Source organism: Sycon ciliatum, chromosome 3, assembly GCF_964019385.1.
Source record: "Sycon ciliatum chromosome 3, ocSycCili1.1, whole genome shotgun sequence".
Taxonomy (NCBI): Eukaryota; Metazoa; Porifera; class Calcarea; order Leucosolenida; family Sycettidae; genus Sycon; species Sycon ciliatum.
In genome coordinates this window covers 12,804,314-12,819,362 of record NC_088645.1, presented here as the reverse complement: position 1 = coordinate 12,819,362, position 15,049 = coordinate 12,804,314, and the positions used below count along the sequence as shown (strand labels likewise).

Here is a 15,049-nt window from a genome sequence, read left to right as displayed (position 1 = left end):
CAAGGAGGAATCTCTGCGCGACCGCGTCGTAATTGGTGTGCGGAACGATGAGACGCGACACAAGTTGCTCGCAACTCATGGTCTCACGCTCGACCAGGCTGTCACCCTCTGTCGGACGGAGGAAGCAGCATACCACACTAAGGCACACATGCCCAGTCCTGGCCTCCAGGCAAGTGCTGCCAAGCAGTCGGCGTACAAGCAGCAGAAACGTCACAAGCCAGCTGACTCTAAGCCAAGTGAGACATCAAGTGCGACCAAGTCCACTTGTCCGAATTGTGGTCGCTCTGAGCACACAAAATCTGTATGTCCTGCCAAGGGCAAGAAGTGCAACTCCTGTCACGGCATTGGGCATTTTCAGCGAATGTGCAAGGGCCAGAAACAGCCGAAGACTAGCTCTGCTGCCAAGCTTGGACAGCTGAAGCTACAGCGTGCGTCTCGCGTGGACCGTCGCACAGTACCTGTTTCGACCATGCTGCAAACAGAGGATCAGCCATCCCAACTGTCCTGGACACCAGACACAGGCAGTGACGTTGATGCCATTGGCGAGGAGCACCTCACGCAGATCGGTGGGTTCGTCGAGAACTTAGATGACGACCACGACTGTGTGCAGGCTGTGACCGGTGAGCCGCTACGCAACCTGGGCAAAATACGTGCGACTCTACGAGTCGGTGAGACGCAGCATGAAACCGTCATCCATGTGTACAAGGGTCTACACGATGCCCTGCTCTCTCATACCTCATTGCGTGCGCTGAAGTTTCTCCCACCTGATTGGCCAGTCCAATTCACCGCTGAACACGAGGGTGCATCTTCGCCCAAGATCTGTGCAGCTGTTTCGTCATGCGCTCATCCTAGTGATGCTGAGTTAGCGCGGACACGTGAGCAGCTCCTGCAAGAGTTCGCTGACGTTTTCTCGGATTCCGGTCTGAAGCCAATGGAAGGTCCGCCAATGGAAATTGAGCTACAGCATGATTCTAAGCCTTCCTGTGTGCACACTGCTCGACCAATACCGTATGCATTCCGTGACCAGATCAAGACTCAGCTCGACGGCATGGTCAGCGACGGGATTATTGAACCAGTGACGGAGCCCAGTGAATGGTGCCATCCGATTGTCATAGTAGACAAGAAGGGCAGCACTGAGAAGCGCCTCACAGTTGACTTCAAGCGGCTGAACGACCAAGTCCGTCGTCCCGCGCATCCCGTACATACGGCACGTGACGTTGTCTCTGGAGTTGGCTCTGCTAAGTTCTTTACGAAGCTCGATGCAAGGCACGGCTACTGGCAGATTCCTCTCAGTGACACTGCTCAGGAATTCACCACGTTTATCACCCCGTACGGCAGATATCGTTATCTACGGAACCCGCAGGGTCTAATATCTGCTGGGGATGAGTTCAACCGGCGCACTGATGCTGCGTTCTCTGCCATCCCGCGTCTCGGCAAGGTAGTCGACGATTGCCTAGCGTACGACGACGACTTTCTGTCGCATGTCAGCCACTTGCGCGAGATTCTGCTCTGCGCCAGGGAGCATGGTATCACGTTCAGCCCCGCCAAGTTTGTGTTCGGTACGCAACGTAACCATTTCTGCGGCTACAACGTCACGCCTGATGGCTGGGTCGTCGACGATGATAAGACGTCCGGTATTCGCCAGTTTCCAGTACCCGCCAACAGAACCGATCTCCGTTCGTTCCTCGGTCTAGTGAACCAATGTGGCGAGTTCACTCCACATCTAGCCGAGTTGACCAATCCTCTGCGTGGCCTGCTCAAGACCTCCCGTGAGTTCATGTGGGACGCTAGCCACACTGCAGCGTTTGAACGGACACAGGAAGCTCTCTTGTCTCCTCCGGTTCTCGCTTTCTATCAAGTTGGTCAAGACCTCCGGCTTGAAACCGATGCATCCGCTCTAAGAGGTCTCGGATTCGTGCTTTGGCAAAAGCAGAATGATCAGTGGCGTATTATTCAGTGTGGATCCCGCTACCTGTCTGATGCTGAAACACGTTATGCTGTCATCGAGTTGGAAATGCTCGCTGTAGTATGGGCCGTGCGCAAATGCCGCATCTACCTGTCTGGTGCGCCATTTGAAGTCGTCACCGACCACAAGCCCCTGATTCCGATCATCACCTCATATTCGTTGGATCAGATCGAGAACCCGCGTCTTCTACGATTACGCCTCAAGCTCCAAGCCCATCAGCTGCAGGCATCTTGGCGAAAAGGTTCTGAAAATGCCTTCGCCGATGCGCTGTCCCGGAATCCTGTTGGCCGTCAGGCGAAATTACTGGTCAGTCGGCGACACGCATTTTTCACAAAAATTTGCATTTCACCTGCTGGGAGAGTATGCGTGTACTCGATGAGTCCTGAGCACGTTTTTTTCTTCTTTTTTTCAGCTACAGTATAGCTGTATTTTTCATTGCAAAGCCGTCCTCGATTGTTGTGGTCGTTGTTCAAACGAAGTGGACATTCAATCATGAAGGCAGAGGACATAGGAGCCTGATTGGAGTTTCTCGTGGCATAGGACGGCCACACAGAGACACTTTGGGATTTTCTGAATATAAAATACCGTACGCACGATGCTGAGATCAATTTGTGCGATATCAAATTGTTTGTGATCTACCACATCGACCAGAACGGGATCCAAACACAAGCTTACCGACGGTTAGGCTGCCGACCTGACTGGACAAATGATCCCTGGCTTCACCAGACGCCAGAAGTCGGACACCATGTCCTTTGCCGCGACGTCCATCTCCAAAAAGAACTCCATCTTCGTCGTGAAAAGGCTTGAAATACTCAATATTCAACCGAGATTCGCGGACTCGCGCTTTCTCGGATCGATTAATTTCCTGTTGGAACAGTTGCAGCGCAGCTTCCCACCACTGTTTCAACAGGCGATGGCTCCAGAGCATGCCTGGAACAAGCCATATCGAGGTTGCAAGCCACCCCTCTCAGCAAAAAATTCGAAGAAATTCGAAATTTCAATGGTGGAAGATATACTATGAAGAGAATTTCAAAAAGTATGTTTCGCGGAGCGATCGCTCAACCTACGTCATTCAAACTTTGCAGGATGGTTCAGACGTATATGCTAGGCATGGAACCACAGGCGATGATGCCATAGCTGACACACAGAGTAACACACACAGCAGATTCGTGTGCACAGATACTAAATTAGTGGACGTCGTCATCTTCTTCCCGCTGATCTCGAATGTACTATGACGTGCTATTTCGCCTAACGCATTCCTTCCACCACTGATGAGCTTGGTGAAGCCCCGTCGCTTCATTGCCGCAGCATTCAGATCTGCATGGTACACTCGGACACTGAGCCGAATGCGAATCTCAAGGTTGCAGAGCTGCGGGAAGCTGCCGCTGCAGATGCCACGTACCAGTCATTGATTGAGTGTATCTTGACTGGATTCCCTGATCGCCAGCAGAAGTTGCCTGCTCCGTTACGTGCGTACTGGAATGGACGTGAGCATCTCTCCGTCGACCATGGCATTGTGTTGAAGGGCAACCGCATTGTTGTTCCTGAATCATTGCGTGCTCAGGTATTGCACAACCTCCACGCTTCACACCAAGGCCTAGTGCGTACTAAGTCTCGTGCGCGTCAGCTTGTATACTGGTCCGGTATCACCAAGGACATTGATACACTCGTTCGTTCTTGTCCTGCTTGCCGCGAACACCAGTCGTCCCAGCCAGCTGAGCCCCTGCTGAACGACCGCACCCCGACACTACCGTTTGAATGTGCATCTGCCGATTTGTTCACTTGTCAAGGTCACGACTTCCTTGTGTATGCAGATCGTTTGACCGGTTGGCCCTGTGTCGCGCGTACTGGCCGCACCACCTCATCGCATGACGTGATACTAGCATTCCGTCGCTGGTTCTCTGATGTTGGTGTTCCTGCTGTGCTGTGTACAGATGGTGGTCCCCGGTTCTCCTCGCATAAGTTTGCTGAGTTTTGTAAGCGCTGGCAGGTAAACCATGTCATGTCCTCTCCTCACTACCCGCAGAGTAATGGACACGCCGAAGCTGCTGTCAAAGCCATGAAGCGTCTTATCACCAAGACAACCGTGAATGGCAATCTTGACACAGATGACTTCCGCCGAGGGCTACTGGAATGGCGAAACACACCTGGCTCCTCTGGTCAGAGCCCCGCTGAGCTCCTATATGGCCGCTCTCTCCAGTCATTCGTCATTGCACATTGGAAGGAGTTTGATTCATCCTGGCTCTCCAAAGCGACGACACGTGATGAGACTGCCATGCCATCCGACGATGCCGTCACAGACAAGTCGTCAACTCGTTGCTCGTTGCCGCAGCTCCGCCTCGGCACCCACGTGGATGTTCAGCATCCGCGCACCAAGCAGTGGTCTATTCGTGGGGTCATTGTTGCTGTCGGTAATCATCGGGACTACCTAGTGAAGTTGCCGAGTGGTCGCATTTATTGGCGGAACCGCAGATTCCTGCGTCCGTATCGCCCACTTGTGCCTGCACCGCTTGTTGTCCAACCGGCTGCTGCTGACGCCTCTTCCCCGCCGCCGCCGTCCCGCCGCAGTGCACGTCAGGGCAAGCCACCCCAGCGTTTAAACATTGGTTCGCATCATGGACAGTCCTATGATTGACACTCTTGATCACTAATGTCAATTTCTGCTGTCTCTGCTTTGTTGTTTTCATTCTTCATTTTGTTTTATTTATGATAGATGTTGCTGTCACAGGTTTCGCAACATCTCGAAGGGGCGTGATGTGTATCTATATTCATTACGTCATAGTTGTACTGCATGCACGCACACACACGGATTAGTTGAGTGTGCTTCTTTTTCCTGTTGTTCTTTCTCATGACATGTTTTGTTTCCGTTCCCAAGTCTTCACGAATAAATAGTAACGTATCAGGAATAAAGGAGGAACGCTGCATCGCAGCCTTTTCGGACCAAAACCAGTCGACTCAGCGTCCAAAAGACTACAACATATGGGCCAATCGCGGTCATCCGTGCTTTTATAAGAACGAAATGGCGCTTTTAGTGACATTTTGCATACAAATCCCCATCTAGTAGGGCGCAGTCACCCAGTTTCGGTGGAAGTGCGCGAGTTCGATTGGGATTCAAGTAGGAAGGGAGCGTCTCAGCTTCCTCGGACCAAGACCATTCGACTCAGCACCCCGAAGACTACAACTGGTGAAATTTTAATTTTTGCCTTAACTTCCCCTTTAAGGTCTCCGAAGAGTGGCTGACCCTGCCCTATAAAGTCTCCCAGGAGTGGCTGACGCTGCCATATTGCTAGTGAAGTGAACAAGAAACCACTCTGGAATCGGCTTTCAGTATGAAGTTACTTCCTCCACGTCATCGAAATTGTCGCAGTTTGACTAGTGACTTGTCACTTGTTACTGACAAGTCCATAAGCTAAACCATTCAAAACGTATTACACAGTATGATAGTCTGAAGACTAGAGTAACGTTCCAGGACAGTTGGACTGAGAGTTTTCACGCAGAGATTAAGTCCTCGTCGTCGCTGATGTCAATGGACGCAAAAATATCGTTCCGAAATATTTCAATGAAGGTTGGAAGTTGGTCGCGCCTCATCTCAAACGCTTTGACTTTCTCCACAGGACAAGAGCTGCTATGCTTGTCGACTGCTAGCTCTGGATGATTTCTACTTCACCATCAACGAATTATGAATACACGATCGTTGCGAGGTCGGTTGATTACCGTCGGCGGAATTACCTCGATCTTGAAATGACCTTTTTTAGCCGTGGCATGCCCATTTATTTTAGCTGTGTGGTCACAGCTCATGCAGTTAAGTGTACTATCACGTCCAGCGCGCCCTCTTTTTCAGCATCACTGGTACGGCACCTGCGCGTGCATCACTAGCACTACGTGCAGAGTCTACACGGCTCTTGCAGGTACAATCATGTACGGAGAGTCTCAGCCAGAGCGACAAATTTTATTGCTGTTGCATGCATTTAGTTTGTTGACCCCTCGATGTTTCTCCAAGCGCTGCCACTTGTTCCACGAAGTCATTCTCACCCCAGCTAAGGTAAAACAGTGATGAGGCTTGAGTGAATGGCCATAAGCACGAGAAATGTGCAGGCTGCAACGCCTGACTGATCTCAGCAAGTCGAAATTACCATCGCAGCGACATCAGCGAAGAAATTGCGTTTAGTTCAAATATTTCAGCTTCCAATAACAGAAAATAGAACTTTGCCGTCACCCTATACTGATGACTATCGCCTATGTCCGATTCCTTGCCTGTGTTACGAGTGCTGGTGAGTAAATACCCCGTTTTATGTCAAAAGTCAAACTGCGACAATTTCGATGACGCGAAGGAAGTAGAAATATTCTAACGGGGAGAAATACAGATTTTGTCCTATTTGTTCATTCGGCATAATGAGATAGTCTCCGCAAAGGCTAGAGTGGCGCATAGTGACGCATAGTTCCTACCGCTCGAGGCTCAGCTGTCCGTGGCCACGTTTTTGTCAGGGTTATAATGCTCCTTTTAAGCTAGTGTGTGGAGGTCTTTAACTGTGCGACTGGAAGGTGGGGGGGGGGGGCAATCTTCAGTGTTTATCTGCTTAGCAGCTAATGAATTTTTTTGCACTGTTTTTACTGTGTATTGTGCAGATCACTGTGTATCATCATCGCAATGAGAATAACAAGTGGGTTGTGCGTAAAGCACACTCACACACACAAGACACTGGTAGGTGTGGCATTGCTAAGCAATCTATCCCGTGGGGGTTTTCCCTTGCCACGAGCTTGCAAGAACCAGACTTTCTAACGTTTGGCTCTGAGCTATAAAACTATGCGTTCTAATCTTAGCAGTCGTATTGTCTTTGTCCAAATATCTACCTTGCGGTGAAGATCTTTACACTAAATTTCTAGCCTGCGGTGTAGGGCGCTGTCTGAAGACAATGGTAACCTGGGTTTGCAAGAACAGGAGTCTCGTACTCAATTTCCCACTCGCCTGTGATGAATTCATCTGCATTGGTAATACTGCTGCCAGCACCGTTTGTGTCGGATATATGTGTGACGAAATGGCCTTCAGTGCGGCGATCCCTCTGCATGCTATGGGCTCATGCAATTTGGCCAGTGGCTAGACTTTGTCTGTGTAACCACTACATGCATGTAGGCACATCATTTGTGGCAGTCTTTGTTTTAGTCTTGTAACGTGTCTTCTTGTCTTGAGACTGAATAATGCCCGCATATTCCGGTGACATGCGAGTGAGTTGTGGGTTTGCCGGTGGAGTTTTTTTTCCACTGGCACTGAGGAGCGCAATGCTGCAGAAAGTAGCATGATGTGTGCGTATCCTGTGTCCTGTGTCCTGTGTGTGCTTTGCTGTGTTTGCTGGGTTCTGTGTTGTGTGTTCCGCGTGTGTTGTGTGCTGTGTGCTGGGTGTTGTGTGCTGTGTTTTGTGTGTATTCTACATCCTCTTCTTGTAGATGGATCAGCACCTGAGTTTGTGTCGCATGGCGACTTTATTAGACTGGAGCATGCTTTGTGAGTACTTCTAACAGAGATTTTGTGAAATGAGGAAACATGGGGGGGGTCTAATGTTATGCGTTTTTCCCTCTAAATATAGCCTGCGCTCGCCATCTGAGTTCAACCCAGTGATAGCGTACAGGCATGCATGTATTCTCCATCATTGTCCTGTGTTATCCCTGCTGTATTGTCTTGGCTTGGAAAAAGTGGTACAGTGGAGACACTATCCCACTCCAAGCTGTACCCGAAACGACTCCCTCATAGAAAACCTCCAATGCTACTAATGTACCTTAAAATGTGATAGTTATAATTGTCGCATCATGTTTGTGGTAGCTGTCAAGATTTCCTATTGTTTGTGTTTGGTTTCAGGACGCGTCGTCTCCTCCACTCTCACCACCACAAGGCTCCTCTCTCCACCAAACACTACCAAGTCACCGGATATGGATTTGTAAGTGTTATCTTTTCACCTCTGCTCATGGAAACTTGCCCAATGCACGTAATCAGTGGTGGCACCCTCTATTATGCCTTGGCCTTGCTGATCTCGAGAACCTTCCTGTAGGGCAGGCTAGGGGGGGGGGGGGAGGAGGGAGGTCACAGCGGTATGGCGGTTGAGTTATGGTGGTGGTATGGTCGTACAGTATCTTTAACAATCATTGCATTGTCTTTTGTCACTTGCAAACATCATTGACAGTGCCGTGACTAACTGTTACACAGCTTCTGGGACGCCTTAACGAGAAATTTCCAAAGCAAACAAATTAATAAAATCTATGTTGTTGCCTCCCAATCTCTCTAATAGTACACCATATTGATCTAACTCTCTATCTGTGGTGAACTGACCATAGTATACGTCTGACGTACATAAACATGCTGTTTGGCCGATGCACACACTGCTGTAAGCAACACACTGTCCACTGTTCAATAATCCTGCTACATGGACACGGGGGGGGGGGGGGGGGGGCAATTTGTGTAATACCTCACGGTATTGTGGCCGCAGTTGTGCTGGCTTCTCTTGATCACGAGAACGGGACGGAGCAAACAGTGGCTATTCCTACCATCGCCCTGGCTGGACCCATAGTCCACACTATCAGTATGATGTGTGAGGATAGGACTTTGAAGAGATTTCATATACCTGGACAACGTCTCATTCTCGTAAACCCATTGCACAACAATGACATTGCACAATGATGTAATTATTTGTACCATAAATACCCCACACAGCCACCTGGGCATGGTTGCGTGGGGTGTTGAACAGTGCATTCCTGATCTCAGCATACTCGCATGCATCACTCATGCCTTCAATATTTTGGCCATGTACATTGGGCTTATTGGCTTGTGGCTGCTGTTTCAGAATGGTACGGGTGACATGAACGATGTATGGCAGGTCCAGGTGGGGTCTTCTGGCAACGGCTCGCCGTTTGTGTCGCCAGATGTGGGTCGCCACATCAAGGTTCTCAAGTCTCGAATCATCTTAGTGCACAATATATCCCAGTGTGCTCTGCATTCCTCTTCCAGACAGCTACCAAACTGGTAAGGGAAAGGCACATTCTTGTATTTCTTATGTTGCTCTGAATCCATTGCAGCTGTTTCTTCTTTGTCTTTTCGGACCGTGCGGTCTGAATCATAAGCCGCTAACACCGGAATAACACTGGAATACATGTAGCACTGGAATACAGTCAGTGGCAGATCCGGTGCCTAACCGTGTTGGAACATGTGTGTGTGTGTGTGTGTGTGTGTGTGTGTGTGTGTGTGTGTGTGTGTGTGTGTGTGTGTGTGTGTGTGTGTGTGTGTGTGTGTGTGTGTGTGTGTGTGTGTGTGTGTGTGTGTGTGTGTGTGTGTGTGTGTGTGTGTGTGTGTGTGTGTGTGTGTGTGTGTGTGTGTGTGTGTGTGTGTGTGTGTGTGTGTGTGTGTGTGTGTGTGTGTGTGTGTGTGTGTGTGTGTGTGTGTGTGTGTGTGTGTGTGTGTGTGTGTGTGTGTGTGTGTGTGTGTGTGTGTGTGTGTGTGTGTGTGTGTGTGTGTGTGTGTGTGTGTGTGTGTGTGTGTGTGTGTGTGTGTGTGTGTGTGTGTGTGTGTGTGTGTGTGTGTGTGTGTGTGTGTGTGTGTGTGTGTGTGTGTGTGTGTGTGTGTGTGTGTGTGTGTGTGTGTGTGTGTGTGTGTGTGTGTGTGTGTGTGTGTGTGTGTGTGTGTGTGTGTGTGTGTGTGTGTCTGTATGTGTGTATGTATGTGTGTTTGTATGTGTGTGCATGTGTGCTGTGTGTGTGTGCATATGTGTGTGTTTGTTTGTGTGTATGTGTGTGTACGTCTGCGTGCGTGCGTCTGTGTGCATGCATGCCTGAATTGTTATGCAGGGGATGGGAGCAGAAAGAAGTGTCTTGTAATCCAAAGCTCCGTAACAACATTGCCAACATGTGGCTTGTCGAAGGACATGAGAACAAACATTGTGAGTATCATAGTCATGAGGGATGTCAACCTGCGTAGAAGCTGCGACCAACTCCTATGAATTCTTACTGTGAATGTGGGCCAAGCGCACAGTGTGGAGTAGTGGAGTGTTTCAGGCATGTTATCCCATTGGTATTACGGAGGCAGACAAACTGAAATTGAGCACAACATTATCAGTTGGTTTCAATCCAAGCATTAGAATGATATGGATTCTACCTGGACTAAACGCTGCAGTTCATTGCTGCCTGTTTGACCATCACTAGGACCCCAACCTTCCCTAGAAGTACATGTACTGCTGCCACAGGCAAACACGTTGTAACTTTTTATTCACAAGCTAAAGTGGGTAGACCCAGGTGCTCGAAGTCCGTACATGGCATCCTAAGTTCGTACGCCCATAATTTCATGTTCTGTTTTTGTATTCAACTCAAATATTTTATGGAGGGGACAGTGTGGTATGTTCTCCTCTTAGCAATTTTCAGGGGTCTACGATAAGCAGAAGTCCCATACCACGCGAGTGGGTTTTCGAGTGTCCATACGAAATACAAATTGGGTTACATTTCATGCAAAAATCAACTTTGCCAAGACCGATTTCGAACGGACACGGCGTCAAACAGACCTTCACTCAATCATCAAGAGCCAGCTTAGAGCTGAGAATGGCCAGAGGAGAAGAATTTACAGAGAACCACCAATCCTTGCAGAAAGGTTGAAACTCTTGGCATCTCCACCACTGTTTTCCCACGGTTTTCACAGCGCAGCTGCTTCTTCTCTGAGCCGACTAAAAACAGCTTGCATTTCGGTAACAAACTACGCTTTTGCAAGAAATACTGGTGGAGGCACATGCCAAACATATCCCTTCGGTGCTTTCGTCGTAACCGAGGGATTGCAAGTTAGCAATTAGCAGAAATATGTGTGTATTTCGAGTCACCTCTGATGAGTACGGACTTAAAGCACCCTCTGCGACACCAAAATTTGATATGAAAAATCAGCGAACTCCAGAGAAACAGATCGGATCGAAAGATGGCCCGGTTCAATCGAGCCTGGCCTCAGAACAAACTTGGACAAGATACCTTCCATCCACGAGCAGGATTCTGGCAAGTGATCATTGCTAGTGTGAGTTTCAGCTCGGCAAACACACACTGTAAAAGTGTACGAACTTCGAGCACCTGGGTCCACCCTGTTATCGCAATCTCTGACGGCTTGTTATCTTGTTACAGTCGTGGATAGTTGCTTCATAACTTGCTTCCTTGTGTTTTCTTCTTCTATTTTACATGTATTACTGGCTCATTATCCGAGTGGGCATATGTACAATATTTTACATAAGAAATGGAGACCGTTCGAGTCTCCTTTGCAGTCACCATTGCTCGTTTCCTCCAACTGTATATTCCTGTATGTGCCTGGTCTACTGCAGTACCCAATGCTACCCTGGAGACACTTAGAGCAGGCTTGCTGGACAAGATGTACGAATCACATGTTGTTATGGCTCAGGTAAGACCGGAAACGATGCGTATTTGTGCTCAACACATTGAGCACACCACAGAACAACTCTGCATTGCCAGCTACTGGCTATGCTTATCTGAATTGGTCTGTGGACAGTTCTTTGGGATTGGCCAAAGATAGACCGAGCGCCGTCGAACACAGAAATTACGGCACTGCATGTTCACAATTTTTTGGTCACGACTGCAGTTTTTTAGCGTGCCAGGGGATTTTCCTGATGCACAGGGCATGCGTAATGAGCATCAGAAGAAGTGCGTGGATCTGAGGTTTTCTGTGCAGTTTGAATAGTGGAAATTAGGGCTCAAACGGTCACGGTTTTACCCCTGACGGTTAACTGCTAAGCTAACGGTCGGTTAACCGGTTATAACCTATAAGCCACGGCAATCCTGCGGACTCTTTTTTAACCGTATATTTGACTATACTCATTCAAAAAATGTACCCTATTCAGTATAACGCACACTTGTACATTCTCTTGCATGCTCATTCATACATACTCTCACACCAAGAGACCAGATATGACCGAGTTGACAGCCCAGAAATTGCGTAGGTCTACGCGTGCGACAGCCCGCGAAAGTGCACACTTTGCAACGACCTAATACTTGAAAAATTGACTGAAAAGTTACTGCGTAACCGTTATCTTTATCGGGTAACCGTTAATTCTTCGTAACCGGTCTGCAACCGGTTAATCGGACTAATTGTTTGAGCCCTAGTGGAAATCGGTTGATTTTGAGCAAGAAGCTGAAACTCTTCTCATCTTTGACCATTCTATTTTGTCTTCCTCTCCCTCCCTCCCCCTGCTCTCCCTCTATCAATCTATCTCTCCCTCTCTCTCTCTCTCTCCCTCACTCAATTGCATCACTCACTTGATCACACACACACACGCACACGCTCTCACACACACACACACACACACACACACACACACACACACACACACACACACACACACACACACACACTCTCTCTCTCTCTCTCTCTCTCTCTCTCTCTCTCTCACTCTCACTCTCTCTCTCTCTCACTCTCTCTCTCTTCCCTTGCCGTTGCACAGACAAGCAGTGGCTTGAAGCCGAAAGCTAATGAAGTGACTTCAAGACCATGGATGTGGCCTATCAACTACCAGGTAGGACTGCCTTGGCGCCTTACCGTACTCACAAGAATAGTGCCCCTCCGGCACTATTCTTTTCAATGTCCATCACAGATGGGGTACTATTCAAGAGAGGGCACTATTTTTCAATGCTGGTACATTTGCGTCATCCAGTATATAACAAAGCAGAACAACGGTTATTGTCAAAACTCAAACAAAAACGGCAACAAGAACTGTGATTTTGATCCTGAAACCACCAGCGCAATGACGTGGACAAGAATATTAGCAAAAGAACACCAAACTTGCACGCACATGAGCCTGGTTACAAGCTCGGGGGGGGGGGGGCACTATTCAAGAGAGAGCCATATTTTCACTGGCTCTTAGGGACTGCGGCACTCTTCGAGATAAGGTACTATTCAAGAGAGCGCTCTAATCGCGCGAGTACGGTAATTGTGCAAATAGTTTCACTATGGAATCATATTGTATTTTCAACATCATGTATAGCAACCACTCTATTCACCAAAACAGAGCCCGGTGTATAGTGTTATTGTGTGTGTGCTTGTACTCTACATTTTCTATGTCAGTGAACACAGGTCTGCTTCTGGGTCACACAGGTGCTAATCTGTACTGACTATGTGATGTGGACATGTGGGTATGTGTATGTGTTCAAGAGCATGTGCGCATGTGTGTGTGTGTGTGTGTGTGTGTGTGTGTGTGTGTGTGTGTGTGTGTGTGTGTGTGTGTGTTCAAGCGCATGTGCGCATGTGTGTGTGTGTGTGTGTGTGTGTGTGTGTGTGTGTGTGTGTGTGTGTGTGTGTGTGTGTACGTGTGTATGTGAGTATGTGTGTGCTGTTGTTTGTGTTTGTATCTCCTGTTCCAGGGTCAGGTATTTAGCAACGGCGCTAACAACACAATACGTGTCTATCTGCTCGGAAATCCGGTAGGTCCAACTTCAGGTTTGCTTTTGAGGGTAACACAATGATTCTGTTTCACTCCTTGCACAACTGATGTTGCTTTCTTGCAGCAAGCCTTGATGTGCATGTATCTGATTTGAATTTGAATTTGCCTTTAACCACTTTAAATATTACAGTTTGGATGTTCATGTGTGCCAAACAAGCTTGACACTAGCTACCTTCACACTAACCATACACATGCACTGATATCTAAACACCACCTCCGTGACACTGTCGTTTTGAGGATTGGATTAGCTCCATCCTGTGCAGAGAGAAGTGTTCTTATTCCGTCCAGCCTAAGCACGTCTAAAACTACCAGTATCTCCTAATGCTTAGCTTGCTGTTCAACTTTTCTTTGGACTTTGCAATAATATGACATTGTCGTGCATGGGTGCGCGGACATGTGTGTGTATACGTGTGTGTCCATGTGGATGTGTGCGCGGGTGCGTGTGTGTGTGTGTGTGTGCGCGTGTGTGCGCGCGTGTGTGTGTGTGTGTGTGTGTGTGTGTGTGTGTGTGTGTGTGTGTGTGTGTGTGTGTGTGTGTGTGTGTGTGTATTCAGATCATCTGGTGGAGTAACACTGTTTGTATCGTGGTATACGTAGTACTGGCCATCATGTCCTGTGTTGTACTGCCGAAAGGGGTAAAGCTGGAGCAAGACTTTGCTGGTAAGCATGAACGATGGGGGGGGGGGGGGGGGCTCTGGTCCCGAAAATGTGTTGCGAAAGTGGTAACTATCTCCCTTTCGAGCCATAATGTTATGCTGAAGTTTGTCTGAAAGTGAATTTTCGAGGTACCGGTAACTTGGTTTGATCTGGGGAGGGCGGGAAAGAGAAATGGAGGGGGTGGGTATTGGTTCTTGCCCAGTCATCACTACAGTTCATGGTCTGAGTACACACGGGCAGTTGCGCACGATCTCATCTCCGAAGCTCCCGGATGTTGATCGGCTCACTGAGAGTAACGCCCGTACATTATCCGTGCATGGTGTTGTGCTTACCTGTGCACTCTTAGCAGTGTATACTGTCTGTGTGTGTGCCGGTATGTGTAGCAGCAGCCTGTATGGGCACTGTGTGTGACAATGTCTTACTCATCGAGTACTGGAGTATTGACTACCACACGGTGCACAGTACTAAAAAAAATAATAGAGTAGGTCTTTGTGTGTTATTATATGTGTGTGTGTGTGTGTGTGTGTGTGTGTGTGTGTGTGTGTGTGTGTGTGTGTGTGTGTGTGTGTGTGTGTGTGTGTGTGTGTGTGGTGTGCGTGCGTGCGTGCGCGTGTGTGTGTGTGTGCATGTGTGTGTGCGTGTGCATGTGTGTGTGTGTGTGCATGTGTGTGTGTGTGTGCATGTGTGTGTGTGTGCATGTGTGTGTGTGTGTGCATGTGTGTGTGTGTGCATGTGTGTGTGTGTGCATGTGTGTGTGTTCATGTGTGTGTGTGTGTGCTTCCTAGAAACACTAGCGCCATGCGCATTAGCACTGTGCCGCCACGCCAAGTTGTGTCATAGTGCTGTGCATGTGCCCTCAGCACCGGGTATCGCCGCGCAGATTGTGTCATAGTGCTGGGCATGTGCCAATAGTGCGCCAGTGGGCTAGCAATTGGTGTACGAAGTGAGTCAGGGCCACGTTTGTCCTGGC

The 15,049-nt window shown here is 48.6% G+C and overlaps 1 protein-coding gene across 1 annotated transcript in view; it reads left to right on the top strand.

Moving 5' to 3' along the window:
* Positions 1-15,049, top strand: part of LOC135811478 (protein O-mannosyl-transferase 2-like) — a 30,614-nt gene that overhangs the window by 12,916 nt on the left and 2,649 nt on the right. Inside the window, exons 12-20 of the mRNA XM_065324719.1 lie at positions 6,593-6,668; positions 7,409-7,466; positions 7,818-7,896; positions 8,797-8,975; positions 9,794-9,885; positions 11,293-11,369; positions 12,427-12,498; positions 13,343-13,402; positions 13,977-14,082. Coding sequence (XP_065180791.1) covers positions 6,593-6,668; positions 7,409-7,466; positions 7,818-7,896; positions 8,797-8,975; positions 9,794-9,885; positions 11,293-11,369; positions 12,427-12,498; positions 13,343-13,402; positions 13,977-14,082 — 799 coding nt within the window. The remainder of the gene's footprint in view (positions 1-6,592; positions 6,669-7,408; positions 7,467-7,817; positions 7,897-8,796; positions 8,976-9,793; positions 9,886-11,292; positions 11,370-12,426; positions 12,499-13,342; positions 13,403-13,976; positions 14,083-15,049) is intronic.